At 39.4% G+C, this 18,482-nt stretch overlaps 2 protein-coding genes across 2 annotated transcripts in view; one reads left to right on the plus strand and one right to left on the minus strand.

The window, feature by feature from the left end:
- Positions 1–18,482, minus strand: part of DYNLT3 (dynein light chain Tctex-type 3) — a 752,500-nt gene that overhangs the window by 433,838 nt on the left and 300,180 nt on the right. The gene's annotated exons all lie outside the window — the stretch shown is intronic.
- Positions 6,539–18,482, plus strand: part of OTC (ornithine transcarbamylase) — a 47,535-nt gene continuing 35,591 nt past the window's right edge. Inside the window, exon 1 of the mRNA XM_050776530.1 lies at positions 6,539–6,675. Coding sequence (XP_050632487.1) covers positions 6,554–6,675 — 122 coding nt within the window. The 5' untranslated portion in view covers positions 6,539–6,553. The remainder of the gene's footprint in view (positions 6,676–18,482) is intronic.

The raw sequence follows: 18,482 nt of genomic DNA on the forward strand, positions 1-18,482 counted from the left end.
TCTGAGGCTTCTTTTTGATCTGTGGCAAAAATTGCAAAGGCAATTTCTTTTCAGAGGCAGTATTTCCTCCCCATTTAATCTTTTTCATGAACTGCTGAAGTATTTGGCTCCTACTTGTACACACTTTCTGTTACTCTTCCTCCTACCCCTATTTTGTAAGTCCAGGCACCATATGGATCTTCTGTATAGCACAAACAGGGAAGTAGAAGGGCAGCAGACTAATCCTGAGTTGCTATAGCAAAATGACTTATCATCAAAGAAAGAGTGTGACTTGGAATAGACCTACCAGGAGGTCCGAAAGTTTGCTTGAAATCTTCATCCATAGTCCTCAACCCTCAATGGTACTCATACCTGTACTAGGCACTTAGTAGGTGCACAATAAATAATTTTTGGACGAATGTGCAGTATTTATATGTGTTTAGCTGAAGTTGCCTTTTATAAAGAAATTAAGTACTCAAGAGTGATTAGTGATTATAATCACCACTAAACTTCATTACGTTGCTTCACAGACAATAGAAATTTCTGTTCTTTCTGTTAGCAAAATGAGAGGCTGTTCACAAATGAGAAGAATGGGTCCTTTCTTCAGAGTCAAAATTCCTCCTTTAATCATTCAATGAGTATTCATTAAGCACTTACTATTTGCCAGGTTTTATTTTAGGTGCTCGAGAGTGATACCTCAGTAGACAAAACAGGAAAATCCATGCCTTCATGGGGCTTACATTCTAGTGGGTACACAGACAATAAACAACAGACATAATAAATAAGTGGATGGTACAGTATGTTGGAAGATGATAAGTACTCTCAGCAAGGAGAAGAATGTGCCTGGAACTGAGGGAAAAACAAGCACACCATTATTGGGACTTTGGCTTTTATTTTGAGTGAAATGGGGAATCATTGGATGATTTTGAACAAAGGAGGGACATGATCTAATTGCATTTTAAAAGGATCCCACTGACTGAGAATAAACTGTGGAATAGACTGTGGGGGCGGGGGCCAGGGTGAAAACAAGGTAGAAGTAGTGAAGCCTGTCAATAGATAGCTATCAATTATAGAAGCTGGGGCTGGGGTGGCAGTAGTGGAAAGGGTAAGAGGAACAGATTCTAGATATGTTTTGAAGGGAGAGACAAGATTACTGATGTATTGGGTAAGAGAGAGATGTCAAGGATGACTTTAAGATTTCTGCTTGAGCAAATGTGAAGGCTGCTGATGGAACAAATGAAAAGGGGAAGGTTGGGAATTTGGTCTTAGATATATTGAGTTTGAAGTGTCTATTAGACATATAAGCAAAGATGTTAAAATAGCAGTTGGACATGAGTCTGGAATTTGGGAGTGAAAACTGGCCTAGGGATATTTGTGTATGTCCAACATATAGATGATATTTAAGGCCATGGGATTGGATATAATTATAAAGAGAGCAAGCATAGATTGAAGGATGAGAGAAGAGAACCAAGGGCTGGTCCTGGGGCACAACCAACATTCAGAAGTCAAGAAAAATAGAAGGAACCAACGATGGTGACTGAGAAGGAGCAACTACCAAGGTAGATGCAAAGGCAAACAGGTGTGATGTCCTGGACACTGTGTGAAGAAAGTTTATCAAGTAGAAAATAAAGATCAACTTTGTTAAATACTGCTAAGTCAAGAAGGAAGAGGGATCAGAAATGACCATTGGATGTAGTAACGTGAAGGTCACTGATAACTTTGGTGAGAGGAGTTTTGGTGCAGCAGTGGTTGGGGACAAAGCCTTATAGGTTTGTTGGAAATGAGAAGAGAGGAACTAGAAAGAGAAAGAAGAACAAAGAGCTTTGCTGCAAAGGGGAGCAAACAATTAAAGGAATACTTGTCAGAGAAATTAGGACCAACAGAAAATCTGTATCTGTTTTTTAGTAATGAGTGAAAAAATGAGAACAACCCATTCAAGATGTTGGTGACATAAGGGAGAAAGGGAGGAATTGCTAGAGCAATGTCTTTGAGTAGGCAAGGGGAGTGGCTTCTAGTGCATGAGTGGAGGCATTACCTGGGGCATAGAAAATTCATCTATGCTTAATAGAAAGGAAAGCAGAGTATATGAATACAGATGCTGACTAGTGAGGAAATGGAGTGGAATCTGGAAGTTCTCCTCTTATTGCTGTAATTTTTTCAGTGAGGTAGGAAGCAAGGTGAACAGCTGAGAAGCTCACTTCACCTCTGAAGACATACATACACTGATAATGAAGGGATGGAAAAAGATATTCCATGCAAATGGAAACTACAAAAGAGCAGGAGTAGCTATACTTGTATCAGGTAAAATAGATTTCAAGACAAAAACTGGAAGAAAAGACAAAGAAGGCCATTATGTAATGATAAAGGGGCCACTTCAGCAAGAGAATATAACAACTAAAGATATATATGAACCCAATGCTAGAGCACCCAGATATATAAAGCAAGTATTATTAGAGCTAAAAAGAGAAATAGAACCCAATACAATAATAGCTGAGGACTTCTCAACGCTCCACCTTCAGCACTGGACAGATAATCCAGACTGAAAATCAACAAAGAAACATTCGACTTAATCTGTACTATAGACCAAATGGACATAATAGATATTTACAGAACATTTCACCCAGCAGGTGCAGAGTACACATTCTTTTCCTCAGCACATGGAACATTATCAAGGATACAAAACAGGTACCCCAAATTAAAAAAATACTTAAATTATATTAAATATATTTTCTGACCACAATGGAGTAAAACTAGAAATCAATAACAAGAAGAATTTTGGAAAAAATATAAATGCATGAAAATTTAAACATGTGCTCCTGAATGACCATTGAGTCATTGACAAAATTAATAAGAAAATGTAAATATTTCTTGAAACAAATGAAAATGGAAGCACAGCATATTAAAACTTGTGGGATACAGCAAAAGCAGTACTAAGAGGGACGTGTACATCAATAAATGCCTACATCAAAAAAAATAGAAAAACTTCAAATAAACAACCTAATGATGCATCTTAAAGAACTGGAAAAGCGAGGGCAAACCAAACCCAAAATTTGTAAAAGAAAAGAAATAATACAGATCAGAGCAGAAATATATGAAACAGAGACTAAAAAAATACAAAAGATCAATGAAATAAAAAGTTGGGTGTTTGAAAAGACACACTTTCAAAAAACATATGAAGAAGCCAACCATTTCCTCACCACATTAGCTGCTACCACCCTGTTCCAGCCAATCAACTCTCACCCAGATTTTCGCAACAGTCTCCTGACTTGTCTCCCTGCTTTGGCCCTGCTACAGATGTCCAATTAAAATGTAAGTCAATCATGTCCCTCCGCTGCTCCAAGCCTTCAAAAGCTTCCCATTTTATCCGGACAAAAGTCAAAGTTGTTGCCTTCTCCCCAGCTTCCTTCAGCAGCCTCACCTCTGCACCGTCCACACTACCTTCTTGTTGTCTCTCTCTCTTTCTTTCTTTTTTTTTTTTTTTGTTTTTTTAGACGGAGTCTCACTCTGTTGCCCAGGCTGCAGTGCAGTGGTGCAATCTTGGCTCACTGCAACCTCCACCTCCTGAGTTCAAGTGATTCTCCTGCCTCAGTCTCCCGAGTAGCTGGGATTACAGGCACCCACCACCACGCCCGGCTAATTTTTGTATTTTTAGTAGAGATGGGGTTTCGCCATGTTGGCCAGACTGGTCACAAACTCCTGACCTCAGGTTATCCGCCCAACTCGGCCTCCCAAATTGCTAGGATTACAGGTGTGAGCCACCGCACACAGCCTTTTGTTGTCTCTTGAACCCACCAATCATGACCTTTACACAGGAACTTTGCACATGCTTTTCCCACTATCTCTTATGTTTTCTATGGCTCACCCATCCATCTTCCTCAGGTCTTTACTCAAATGTCCCACAATCAGTGTGGCTTCCTTGACCATACTACTTAAAATTGCAACTAGGGTCCTGTAAATTTCCTATTCTCCTTCCCTGCTCTGTGTTTCTTATAGCACTTATCAGTACCTAACACACAATATATTTAATTTAATCATTCAGTTTACACTCTGTCTCTCCCCATTTGAAAGTAAGTTCCGTGTAGTCAAAGACTTGTCTATTGTTTACAATGCTTTCTTCAGTGCCTGGAACAGCCCCAGGCACATATTTTCAGAATGAATGAATAAATTTCAGAATCATACAGTGAGACCAGGACTTCTTGTGGTGTGTAGTTACTCCATAGACATGAGATGTGCCATCCACCTAAAATTTGGTTTGATTGCTGAGAGTGAGAATATCTCACATGCACCAGGAAGATACGAAAAAGTTTATTACTCACATCATGTGGCTTTCTGGGGATAGTAGGTCTGGCTCCCAAGCAGGTCCAAAAGTAGCCTCAGAGAGCAGAGAAATGATACGAAGTTCTAGTGTGATTTGGCGATGGGGCTGGGATGAGGATTCCCGTGCACAGGGTAGGGCTTGTGCAGTTTGAACCTCCTGCTAGTGCCAAAGGAGGGAGCACCTGAACTTCCTTACCAGCTTGCCCAGATGTAGGGCTGAAGGGTCAGGCAGGGAGAGGTGGGCAGGCAAACATCAGAAATGGGGTCAGATTGTTCATTATAGGTCCTATAGCAAGTAGGACTGTTTGGGCATTTCATATTCTTTGATCCTACCTGGCACCTAGCACATAAGATCTGCAAGGAATCTTACAACTCTAGGCAGACTGTCTTATTTTTCAGATGAAGAAGACTGAGCTCAGTCCCACTATGTCATTCTGTCTCTGTAGATCACACTTTGAGCTGACTCAATAGCTGGCATCCCTGTGGCAAGGCCTAGGACTGTGGGGACTTAAAAACAATCTTGCACAATTTTTTAGACTCTGACTCTCAGAACCCTTTTCTGTAAAATTCTTGTAATATCTACTGTACACTTTGTCAGACTAAGGGATTCAGTGAAAGAATGTTAATAATGTGCCATCACATGACCATACTCTGTGAAGGGTCATTGCTAGGGTCAGAACATGGCGGTCTCTAGTAAAAGATCATTTGGTCTAGGGATATTTAAGAGAACACTTTTAAGTATAAAATAGCTAGGCTATAATTATTTCATTTTATACACAGTAACAGAAATGGAGACCATTGCTTTGTGTGGGTTTGATTTTTACTTTTTACAGTGAAACTTTCAAATAAACAGAAAAGTAAAAAGATTAGCATAATGAACATACCAATACTCTTACATCGGTCTAACAATTGTTAATATGTTGCCTTCTTTGTCTATTTGTTTTTGTTGTTGAACTACTTTAAAGTAAATTAAAGCTATAATGATATTTTACCCCAAAATATATCATTTTGTATCTTAAAATAAGGATATTGTCCTATATGGCTATGATGTCATGATCACACTGAACAAAAATGATGATTCCTTAATATCATTTAATATCAGTCCACATTCAAACCGTGTTAAGGCTTCAGTGGGATGTTTCGTGAGATTTTGAGTCAAATTCTCCTTTGTGGATCTGAAACTCCTCATTCCCCAATTCACTGTGCAATTAATGATTTCTTCCCTCTTTATGGGAAACAGATGGGATTAGCAAATTGTGACTGTTGCTTATTTCCCAAAAGATAAATCAGGGACATCATAATAAGGAGGAGAAAAGTAATGTTTGCAAAATTCCTTGGACAAACCTCTATCTTGCAATTATGTGTATTTGCCTTTAATTATGTATTGGAGAAATTTTGAGCATTAAACCAGTCTCAAATGAGATACTAAAGTTCTGATTGGATGTCACCATCTCCCATAATTTTCCCCAGAATGTGTGATGAAAGGGCTCCAGCCTGGGTGACAGGGGAAGACTGTGTCTCAAAAAATAAATAAATAAAAATGAAAGGCTTAAAAATAAAAGAAAGTAAGCATTGAGATAGTGGTTTCAAGTCACTAAGAGTCAAAAAGTCAAAGGGCCACTTTACTGTTTTCCTTATCTTCCAACCAAGACAGCGTCATATGGTTTATTTTTTTTATTTTTATGTTTTTGAGACAGAGTCTTGCTCTGTTGCACAGGTTGGAGTGCAGTGGCATGATCTCGGCTCACTGCAACCTGCGCCTCCCAGTTTCAAGCGATTCTCCTGCCTCAGCCTCCTGAGTAGCTGGGATTAGAGTCGCCTGCCACCACGTCTGGCTAATTTTTTTATTTTTAGTAGAGACAGGGTTTTGCCATGTTGGCCAGGCTGGTCTTGAACTTCTGACCTCAGGAGATCCACCCACCTCGACCTCCCAAAGTGCTGGGATTATAGGTATGAGCCACTGCACCCAGCCAGCTTTGTATGTTTTAGAGAACCAAAACCAGGGATAGCCCCAAAGAGGGAATGATGCTTCGTTATTGTCACATCTTGAATAAGAGGGTGGAGAAATGGGCACACATATGAAGGAGAGTTAAGTACTTGAGCACAAAATTGTATCTACTTCCCTCAGCTCCTCATTTTGTTTTGCATGGGAATTCTCTATCAGAGAAGTTGGAGAGCTTTAAAGATTTTGACTTTTCAGTTGAGATTATGCCAATTCTTTGTAATTTTGTTTTCCACTTTAGCTCTTTTTTTCAAAATGATTCTTTTCTTTTCTTTTTTTTTAATTGTAGGCTTTGCACTTCTGGGAGGACACCCTTGTTTTCTTACCACACAAGATATTCATTTGGGTGTGAATGAAAGTCTCACGGACACGGCCCGGTTTGTAAATATTTTCTTCTCTCCAAAGCCGATTTCAGAATCTGATGGATAAATTTCAGAAAGAAAACATGCTTCTCTTTAAATAATGGTTTTTCCCTCTGATTGTTCTGTTCTCCATTTTCCCTCTTTCCCTGATATTCAGAATGCCTCTCCCTCATCCTATGGTGGCCACTTTCCATGGGTTGAAATAATTTTTCTTGGCAATTTTTTGAAGAAGCTTCTGATCATAAAATTTCAAACTTATGGAAATCTTGAGTTCATCAAGTATGACTCTTAGATTTAACAGTTGAGGAGGAAATGAAGGTCCAGGGAAACTGACGTTCAGTGACTCATAACCAGTTACTATCAGACTAGGTAATCACATTGATAACTATTAATAACATTTATTGAGCATTTATTATGTGCCAGGTATTTTTCTAACTTGTTTAATCCTTATAACAACCCAAACAGATTGTCATAAAGAAGTGAAACAACTTAATTAGACACAGACTAGCTGCTGTAACACAAAATCTCAAATGTCAATGTGCTAACATAGTGCAGATGTTCCTGATTGGTAAAAGGGAAGAACAGGTTATTAATTTACGTGGGTTATTCAGGGACACTGGCTGAGAGTGGTTCTACCATCTTCAACATGTGACCTCCGAGGTCAGTTTGGGTGTTAACATCCAGCCAGGACCAAGGAGAACAGAGCATGGAGAAGGCATACTTGTTTCAAAGCCGCCTTAGCAGGGAAGCAGTGCAAACAATTCCACTTATATTTCATTAGGAAGTACGAGTAGCTCACTCCCATCTAGATGAAGGGAGAGATGGGGAAAGACTCTTACCCACTATATTATAATGAAAGACTGAAGCATAGGCCTCCTGACTCCTCATGCAATGCTCTTACCACTACATCATGTCTGGCTAAAAAATCCAGAGCAAATATCTTTGTTAAAAGTTTTGCCCTCAAAAGAGAAGACTAATGATTCTTTTCCTGAAAATGATATGCGATAAAGTTATTTATTGAGATACCATCTGCTTTTTATGGCAACCACCCTGGTATATACTAAAAAATTCACCTCATTTGACTTGCTGAAGAGATTTCAAATAACTCATCTTTAAACCTTTTAGGTATGTTATTTCAGAGGGGACAATGAAAGTATTAAGAAGTGTGATTAGCCTCTGGATTCTAGGGACAAAAGGAATAAAGGAACATAAATTTTTTCTTTCGAATAATCTGCCACTGACTGGGATTATATTTGTCTAATAATTCTGCTTCCACGAAAGTGAAATATACTTTATTCAAAAGCAAATATTACAAGCTGATCAAGGGATGAAGCCAGAGACATATCCAAGCAAAGTTTCAGCGGGGATCCTCCATATAGGACCAGGTGAAAGATGGTGAATGAGTCGTATGTAAAGCACTGGTTGGAAGAGAGTTCAGTGGGAGGAACAGCTGAGTATCCAAAAAAGGAGGTGAGCAGTGCAGATTGGCAGTCAGAAGGAGGTCAGGGCCCAGAAATCAGTGCAGTGGGCAGGATCCCAAGAGCAAGAGACAAACAGCCAAGCATGGGCTGAAAATTGAGGATGGGTATAAACGTGCTCTTTTCTGGGCTTGCTGTCTACACAATTCTCACTGCAAATCCTCAGAGGAGTTCTACATAGATCCTTAGCAAAACAGCCTGCTTACAGATTTTTTGTTGTTGTTACAAGTTCCAAAATGATTGGGACATTTTGAGTCCATATAATTATTATAGTTCCATTGCTACATGAATACATGAGTCCACAAAATGGAGTCCATATAATTCATTTTGATCATTTTATCTTACGCAAAACACTGAAAATAATAGCTACTCCTTAAAGAGTGTCTGCTGTGGACCTCTTGTGCTATTATCTCTAAATCTTTTTAAAAATCTTGCAAAGTAAGTATTATTGGCCTGGTTTTATAGATGAGGAAAGCATGGCTCAGAGAAGTTAATGGAGCTTAGAAGCTGACTAAGTCAGGGTTTAAATCAAGCTGTCTTTATTTTTTAAGGCTGTGTTGTTTTGATTACCCCATAATGCTTCTTCTATTCAGCCCACGAGAGGGGCAGTGAAACAAGTTATAGAAAATATTGGGCCGGGCGCGGTGGCTCATGCCTCTAATCCCAGTACTTTGGGAGGCCGAGGCAGGTAGATCATCTGAGTTCGGGAGTTCGAGACCAGCCTGACCAACATGGTGAAACCCTGTCTCTACTAAAAATACAAAAATTAGCTGGGTGTGGTGGCACATGCCTGTAATCCCAGCTACTCAGGAGGCTGAAGCAGGAGAATCGCTTGAACCCTGGAGGCGGAGGTTGCGGTGAGCCAAGATCGCACCATTGCACTCCAGCCTGGGCAAGAAGAACAAAACTCCATCTCAAAAGCAAAGAAAAAGAGAAAAGAAAACATTGACTTTCACGTCAAGAGGTCCCCATGACAACCCAGAGGTTTGATGATTCTCTAGGAGGGCTCACAGGACTCAGCATATAGTCATACTCATAGTTATGATTTATTACAATGAAAGTATACCAAGCACAATCAACAAAGGGAAAAGACAGAAGCAGGAAAATGAAAGAAGTTTCTGCTTTGTGGAGACAGTGACAGATTAGGTACTGAACATATTGCATTAAAGGTTGAACCTCTGAGTGCAAATGTTCACAAGCCATTGGAGATAAAGACCTTGAGTGAAGTTGAGAGCTGAAGAAATATAAGCTCAGTGGTAAAAATGAGCTCCATGGTCTCAATGTGGGAGAATTGCAGAAGGCTGTGCCATGAGAACAGGTGCAATTAGGGAGGGGGAGGAGGAAATCCTCAAGGTACAAAGAGAAGAAGGATAGTACAATATCGGAAGAGGCTGGGATGGGAGATGGGGGATGTCAGAAAAAGGAGTAGAGTAGCTATTGTAGAAATCTGACTTTCTTCCGTGTACCTCATTACTGCTTAATCTGCCAAAATATCTGACAAACAAGATATGCTGGGACTCAGAAATTCAATAAAGCTAAATTGAAGAAGACAAGAGAAATCCACCACTTTCTACCGATGCAATTGAACAGGTGATGCAAGGAAGCGAATCTTAATGACATCTACCTTGCTGATACGCACCTTGTAACCCTCAGCAATCGCCTCCTTTGCTTTTTGTAGAAGTTTAACATTTTAAGGTGCAAAGGGATTGGAGGATGATTAAATGACATTGCTGGCCCTTTCAAATCAAAAGAATCGTGCATACCTGACACTGATTGATGGTGTTGCTTCTCCATCTGCTGGTCCAGGTGCTTTGAGGGCCTGGTCAAATAAAAAGTGCCTGCACATTGGTGAAAGAAGAGCCTGAGGGAGAATATAGTGAGTGTAGCAACAGAAAGAAAAAAAAGAAAGAAAGAAAGAAAACCGGGCCAGTCTCTTGAAAGCTGTTAAATGCAATTTCCAAAGTGTCACTTATTTGTTCAAATGATTTAATTATTCATTTATTCAGAAATAGTTATTGAATGCCTCGTTTTTCTTCCTGACATTGTTTTAGCACTGAGAATAAAATGCTGATCAAGGCTGGGCGCGGTGGCTCACGTCTGTAATCCCAGCACTTTGGGAAGCCGAGGGGTGGGGGTGGGGGGGTCACCTGAGGTCAGGAGTTCGAGACCAGCCTGGCCAACATGGCAAAACCCCATCTCTACTAAAAATACAAAAATTAGCCGAGTGTGGTGGCACATGTCTGTAATCCCAGCTACTCAGGAGGCTGAGGCAGGAGAATCACCTGAACCCTGGAGGTGGAGGTTACAGTGAGTCGAGATTGAGCCACTGCACTCCAGCCTGGGCAACAGAGCGGGACTCTGTCTCAAAGAAATAAATAAAATAAAATGCTGATCAAGTCAAACAAGATTCTTGTTGGAGTGGAAATTACATTCTGGAGCAAGGAGGCTTTTGCTAAACAAATAAATAAAGCATGAATAGATGAGCAGGTTGAAATAAGTGCTACGATGAAGCTAAAGCAGGGTTATTTGTTGGTGGGGTGGGGGCTGCCTTAGATTGGGTGGTCAGGGAAGGCCTCTCTGAGGAGGTGACAGTTAAGAGCTCAATAAAATGACAGAGCCAGGTACACAATGCTGTGGGAAGAGCGTCACAGAAAGAACTGCTGATGCATCAGCCTAAGGCAGCAACAAGCTGGATGTGTTCAGGAACAAAAGGGAAGCCATTAATATTCTAAAATCTTCAAAGAAACATATTTTAAACCTGATTTTTTAAAAAGCACCTTACAGATTGGTCCTCAGTCTCACCCACCAAAGAAAGGAAAGATAAAATCAGAACAAGGAATAAAAATCCTAAATACACATTCAAAATACAATGTATTATACAGCAGATCTTTAGAACTTATTTATGGCTGGGTGTGGTGGCTCACGCCTGTAATCCCAGCACTTTGAGAGGCCGAGGCAGATGGATCACCTGAGGTCAGGAGTTCGAGACCAGCCTGGCCAACATGGTGAAACTCCATCTCTACTAAAAATAAGATAAAACAAAATTCCTCTCGCCCATAGTCTCAGTTACTAAGGAGGCTGAGGCAGGAGAATCGCTTGAGCCCAGGAGGTGGAGGTTGCAGTGAGTTGAGATTGTGCCACTGCACTCCAACCTGGGCAACAGAGCAAGACTCTGTTAAAAAAAAGAAAAAAAAAAGCCAGTGTGGTGGCTCACGCCTGTAATCCCAGTACTTTGGGAGGCCGAGGTGGGCAGATCACAAGGTCAGGAGTTTGAGACCAGCCTGACCAACATGGTGAAACCCCATCTCTACTAAAAATAAAGTAAAATAAAATTCCGCTCGCCCGTAGTCCCAGTTACTAAGGAGGCTGAGGCAGGAGAATCGCTTGAGCCCAGGAGGTGGAGGTTGCAGTGAGCCGAGATCGTGCCACTGCACTCCAGCCTGGGCAACAGAGCAAGACTCCGTTAAAAAAAAAAAAAAGCTGGTATAGTGGCTCATGCCTGTAATCCCAGCACTTTGGGAGGCTGAGGTGGGCGGATCACAAGGTCAGGAGTTTGAGACCAGCCTGACCAACATAGTGAAATCCCGTCTCTACTAAAAATACAAAAATTAGCCAGGCATGGTGACACATGCTTGTAATCCTGGCTACTCAGGAGGCTGAGGCAGGAGAATCACTTGAACCCAGGAGTTGGAGGTTGCAGTGAGCTGAGGTCACAGCACTGCACCCCAGCCTGGGTGACAGAGTGAGACTCTGTCTAAAAAAAAAAAAAATAATATATATATATATATATATATGTAACTTATTCATTCATCCTCTATAACTGAAATGCTTGTTGAACATCTATGCTCATTGCCCCCTACCCCCAACCCCTGGCAACCACCATTCTACTTTCTCCTTTTCTGTATTTGACTATTTTAATACTTCACATAGGTGGACTCATGCAATATTTGTCCTTCTGTGACTGGCTTATCTCACTTAGCATAATGTTCTCCATGTTCATTCGTGATATTGCATATGCTGGGATTTCCTTCTTTGTAAGGCTGAATGATATTTCATTGTAAATATATACCACATTTTCTTTATCCATTCATCTGTTGATGAATATTTAGGTTGTTTCCACATATTGCTATTGTGAATAGTGCTGCAAGGAACACAATAATACAAATATCTCTTCGAGTTTCTGATTTCAATTACTTTGGCTAAATACGCAGAAGGGGGCTCAATCATATGATAATTCTATGTTTAATTTTTTGAGGAACTTCCACACTGTTTTTCATAGTGGTGGCACCATTTTACATCACCACCAATGGTGCGGAAGGGTTCCAATTTTCCACATCCTTGTCAACACTTGTTATCTTTTGTCATTTCAATAATAGTCATCCTAACAGGTGTAAAGTGATATTGCACTGTGGTTTTAATTTGCATTTCCCTAATTGTTAGTAATATTGAGCACATTTTCATATACCTTTTAGCCACTCATATACCTTTTTTGGAGAAATATCTATTTAAGCCTTTTGCCTATTTTTTTAATTTTGACTTTTTTTTGCTGTTAAATTGTAGGCATTCCTAATATTTTGGACATGAACCCCTTATGAGACACAGGTTTGCAAATATTTTCTCCCATTCTATAGGTTGCCTTTTCACTCTGTTGATAGTTTCTTTTGCTGTGCAGAAGCTTTTTAGATCTCATTTGAAGTATTGTTACAATAAAAAGTCTCACATTTAGAGTTAAGTAAGATTTTAAAAATTAGATCATAATGAACAAGTATCCCAAAGAAGATCTGACAATTAAGGAGGGAAAAAAAATGTCTTGTTCTTTTCTTCCTTGTTACATAATGAAACCTATTCACTATACAGAATATTGTGGCTGAAATCTCCTTAGCTCGGTCTTAGTTGCATTTTGTATAATCTGAAGGTGACTGAAGGGGAGCCCTGAGGTGGAGCTGTCCACTGATATTTTGGAGGAGCTGATGTGTTGGAGTCTCTAACACCACATGAGAAGGACTCACAGGGAGCAGTATACAGTGATACTCATGGCTAAGACTTATCACAACAAAAGACACAAAGCAAAATCAGTCAAGAAAAAAGGGGCGTGAGGTAAAGTCTAGGGGAGACGAGGCACAAGCTTCCACAAGTGCCCTCCCAGTGGTGTCACACAGGATGTGCTTAATTTCCCCAGCAAACCAGTTCGCAAGGCTTTTACTGGGGCCTAGTTACAAAAGTGCCCTCTGCCTAGCGTGATCCCAAAATTCCAGATTCCAGAAGGAAAGCAGGTGTGCAGCATAAAACAAAGTGCATATACAAATAGTTTGGGCACAGTGGACCACCCTTATCAGTTCTGGGAATGGTGGGAACCCTCCTAAAGTCCGAGTTCCCAGATGCTAGTCAAGGGTCAGCCTTGTAAGCAGCCCTTTGAAGGACAGCCACCTCAAGGCTGCTGTGTTAGCTTTTTTCTACACAACCAGGCTCTCATCTCTCTTCTGAATTTTGCTCAATTTCTTTTACCTAGATGTACTGTAACTGGTAAGGGAGTGTATGTTATATCCATGGGAAGGCAGCCTTAAGATTTGAGTTGTTTTCTTGCTTCAGTATGGATCCCTGGAGGCCTAGGTTCCCCTGGATAGAATCAGTCCCATTGCTCACATCCCTTTATTGAAGAGTCTCCCTTAGAAACTCTTTCTCACCCCCTAACATATCAGAAAACACAAAACATACACATAGATATTCAGTTAAGTTTACGTCAGAGGTGAGGGTATTTTCAGATTTTGTCAGTTACCAGGTGCTCTACTGGGGTTGTGAACTGGATATTCTTTTTCTTTTTCTTGCTCTGGGCTTGTCCTTTTAGATGTGACACTAGAAGTGACACCTTTGCATGACTGAGATCGCTGATTTTTTAGAAGTTTTAAATCATATGGAATTTAGCAATAGCAAGTGGGGCATTATCACTCCAGTTTCAAGGCTTTCTGTTTCTTCTGTAATGACAGCTTTTCATGCCTAATGCTCTGCGTGTACTACTGAAAAGTGCATAATAGCTTCACAGTCGTTTGCCTTCTAATATTGTACTTAGCAATGCAGCTTCAGGAACCACGTGTATGAAAGGCTCCATTTAAAGCCAAATAATGTAACATTGTTCTACTCTAATTTCTTTCCCTATAGATGTAATTTACGTATGGTAGTGATTGCTAAAGTGTGTTTAGCTAATGTAAAACCAGTAGAAAAGAAAATGAATGTAGACCACTGTATTAGTTTCCTAGGGCCGCCACAACAAATTACTACAAACCTGGTGGCTTAGAACAACAGAAATTTATTTTCCCACAGTTCTGGAGGCTAGAAGTCCAAAATCAATGTTTCAACAGGACCACAATTCCCTTTCTGGTGCCTCTCAGTCATCCTTGGCATTCCTTGGCATCACCCCAAACTCTGCCTCCATCTTTGCCTGGGCTTCTCTGTGTATCCTCTCCTCTCTTCTTATAAGAATGTCTGTCATTGAATTTAGGACCTACCCTACTCCATATGACTTCATCTTAACTAATTACATCTGCAAATATTCTACTTCCGATGAAGCTCACATTCTGAGTTTCTAGGTAGACATGGATTTTGGGGAAACACCATTCAACCCACTACAACCACATATCCACATGTCCCTGTGACACCATAAAAGGGGTTTCCAATCATTGCTATTCTCAAATAATGAAAGTTATAGAGGGATTTGTGGATGAGGCCCAATCCTCAAGAGGAGTGAATCATTGTCATGTTAAAAGGAATATTTCTTAAAAAAAAAAAAAGCTGGAATACTGTTATTTATGTATTTATACCAATTATATCCAGACTGAAAAGGTTAAATGTTTTATAATTTTTGGTAAAATGTTTCAAAATATTGGTACCTAATGGGAAATATGTACCTCATGAGGTAGTAATAAATTGGTACTTAATGGGAAATATGATACTTCCATGAACCTTTACAGAGAACACAAGAACCCAGCAGGTATGAAAATTCTGTATTCTTGGGAAGAATGATGACAAAACCAGTCTCTCACAGCATGAGCAATGATATATTCTCTTAGAGGCAGTGTGCCGGAGCATCAAGGACAGGGCCTTCAAAGCAGAGGCATGTTTTGGTTCAATTCACAGCTGTACCACACACTAGCCCTTATGGTTTGGGCCAGATGCTTCTGAGTCTCAGGTTCCTCAGTTGCAAAATGGAGATACTTATACTTATCTTAATGCATTATATGAGGGTAAATGAGATCATGCTTGTAAAGGACAGGCACACAGAAGAAACTCAAGCAATGTTGGTTGAATCAAGTTACCATCTAACCCAATCTCAAGACAAGCACTGACTCAATTTTGGCTATATCTGTGGTTTTCCTAAACAGCTTACACTGACCCACTGAACTTCCATTAGCACATTTTGAAGAAGTTATTCTAAATGTCATTATACCCCGTTCATCTTTCTCTAAGGTCTTCAAACTTGGGGTCTAACATTTAAATCAAAACAACCTGGCCATTATAGATCCTTCATTAATAAATTGAATATGGCAATTTTATTCAACATCTCTGGCTTTTTCCAACACCAGCCCATTTGACAAGAACCCATCTAGGTTTGCTGAGGGTATTATCCATCTTATTTCCTCATCATTCTTATGTTGATATAACTAAAATCATTATCTGAGTAGAGATGCCAGAGGGCTAGAATATTCTGTTTCCTAGAGGGAGACTCAGAGAGTTTATCTCATAACGAATTTACATTGGGGATAGAGATTAAGTCGGCTTAAGTCTCCTTTTGGGACTCGGCCGAATTTGACAAAAGATAAAATCAGAAACATCCATTTTTAAGTGATTACGGTGTTCTCAAGGATGTAATATGCACAACCAAAACGTCCTTCCTCTATCTCCCAGTCAGCTGTTCAACTGGTAAGAGTTATCAGTGAAAGAAACTGGAGTTTAGAGGGCATGCAGTCTGATTCGAACAAGGCAGGATGGAGACAAAAGAGGAAATGAATAACAGGACCCTATGAGAATACAACCTGTTTGCCTTTGGCTTTTGAGACACTTTCACCATGTTCCAATACTTTAGGAACAACTCAACTCCTAAGAGCACCAGGATTGCTGTATGATTGTCCATCTCATCAACATCCATGTTTGCTCATCAACATCCATGTTTGATCTGACCCAGCACACTACTTGTTTTTTATTTTTTAGTATTTGTTCACCCAACCACACTAACTCTGCACCAGCTTTTCCTGGCGTCATGAGGGGCTTTGTTTATTGTCTTTTTTTGTTTCATTTTGCTTTGTTTTGTTTCAGCCTTCAGGGTGTTTTCATTAATTCCTAAACAAGTTTCAATCTTATACCAAAAAAAAAAAAAAAAAAAACAACACCAAAACAACAACAGAAACTAAGGGTTGGAAAGGATTTATTCATAGCGACCATCGTTTTCATGGAGAGAGTGACCGTCACTCTCTCAAAATGGTCATTGAGCCCTGCATAAAAGTACCCAGTACTAAGGCACTCTTTACATACTCAGCTATTTTGTCTGATATCTATGTAGTCTGACTGTTCTCACCAAAAGTTTATACAATCTGAGAATTCTCTTCGAAATTGAGTTAGAATTGGTCTTGCTATGATTCTTCTCATTGTTCTTCCATTTTATTAGTATCTTTATAAACTCATTGGATGCTCATACATTTGAACGTTTCAATGTATTATAATTATTATTCTTATTAATTATCAAATCGTTCCATATTTGGTCAATGTCATCTTTGTTCAAGTTGGGTCATTTTGACCTAACTCCATCAGTCTTCGATAACTCCCTTGCTTTGCGGTGTGACAAGATGTTGCAGGCTCATCTTGTACATTTCTTTATCAAGACCAAGAATTAGCCATTGCTCTAAGAAGACTTGGGGTATTTTCAATTACTTTCAAAGTCATGCTTGGGAGAAATTTCCTTTCTTGAGTGGTATTTTGTCTGATTATTAAAATAATATTCCTTTTGATAGAATATACTAAGGAAGATTAAAAAAAAAACAGACCCACTGATACCACCATCATCCAGAAATAATGGATGAATAATGGATTTTATCTCTCAAACCATCTTTCCATTTAAAGTTTCATGCCGTGCCTTTCCTTTTTCTAAACAGTAGGAAAAGAGATGATGAATGAAACTAGACATTTTAAATATTTAGACAAAATAGGTTGAATACATATTTTAACTTGTTAATTATTTTTGAAAAATTCTAATATTGGCCATTAAATTTCCAGGGCAAACTGGTATATGTGGGAAACTTTAAATTTGAGTAATTTGGATTTTGCAAAAGCTTTTTTGCTACCATTGTTGGCTAATGCCAAAGATCGTCTGCAGAGCTGTAAGAATGTACTGGAAGGCAAGCAGAACTATATGTATTAATAGAAATGAAAAGACGCCAAAATGAAAAGTCATTACAGAACCAGAGAGTATTTTTTAAACTTATCTACTTTTCATTTGTAACACGTATAATAAAACTCTTACAACATTTAAAGCTGGGGTTTTAGATTGATGGAGAGCTCTATAAATCCCAGATTACTATTAATGTGCTTGTAGTCCAGCTCTAGTTATAGGGTTGTCATTGTTTCCAGTGAAAAAGGTTTGTTTTCATTTTTTAAAGATCTTTAGTAGCCTGGAAGAATTAAAATGGTGATTTCTAGTAATTTTAAGCATGAAGTAGATATCAATGTCATTCACAAAATAATATGAATTGTCTAGTTAAGTGTCTTTAATATCTTTGTTCCCCCAACTGAGTCCAATGTGAAAGTAACCTAGAAGCTGCTCCGTCTCAAACCCCATATCATTGGATTCCACCTTACTTGAAGCTCCTGAGGCTGAAAGAGGACTAAAGTGGCATTTTCTGCCAGGCTTTGTCATGCTCCCTTTTGCCCACAGGTTCTTTAATGTCCAAGGGGCTTTTTGTGCCTACAGGGATATTCCACACCCTTTGTCCTTTGTTTACAGTCCAGTTTCATAACCTTATGAATTTGTCAAACATTTAGCATTTTTAAAACCTAAAATAATAAGCGTTCCTCAAAGCATGGCCACCAAGTCAACAGCATAAATAGCCTTTGGGAGCTTTTCAGAAATGCAAATTCTCGGGCCTCAACCCAGACCTCCTGAATCAGAAGCAGCTGGCTGTGTTTTACCAAGTCGTCCCGGTAATTCTGATGCCTGTTCAAGTTTTCGTTGCTTTAAATACTCACATACTACTTATACAACCAATAAATCAAATGTATATTAAGTGAACAAAACAAATCTCCTCAACCATTTACACATTGATTGCAAACTTAGTGAAATGCATTTAAACATTTAACTTA

Source organism: Macaca thibetana, chromosome X (assembly GCF_024542745.1).
Source record: "Macaca thibetana thibetana isolate TM-01 chromosome X, ASM2454274v1, whole genome shotgun sequence".
NCBI classification, from domain to species: Eukaryota; Metazoa; Chordata; class Mammalia; order Primates; family Cercopithecidae; genus Macaca; species Macaca thibetana.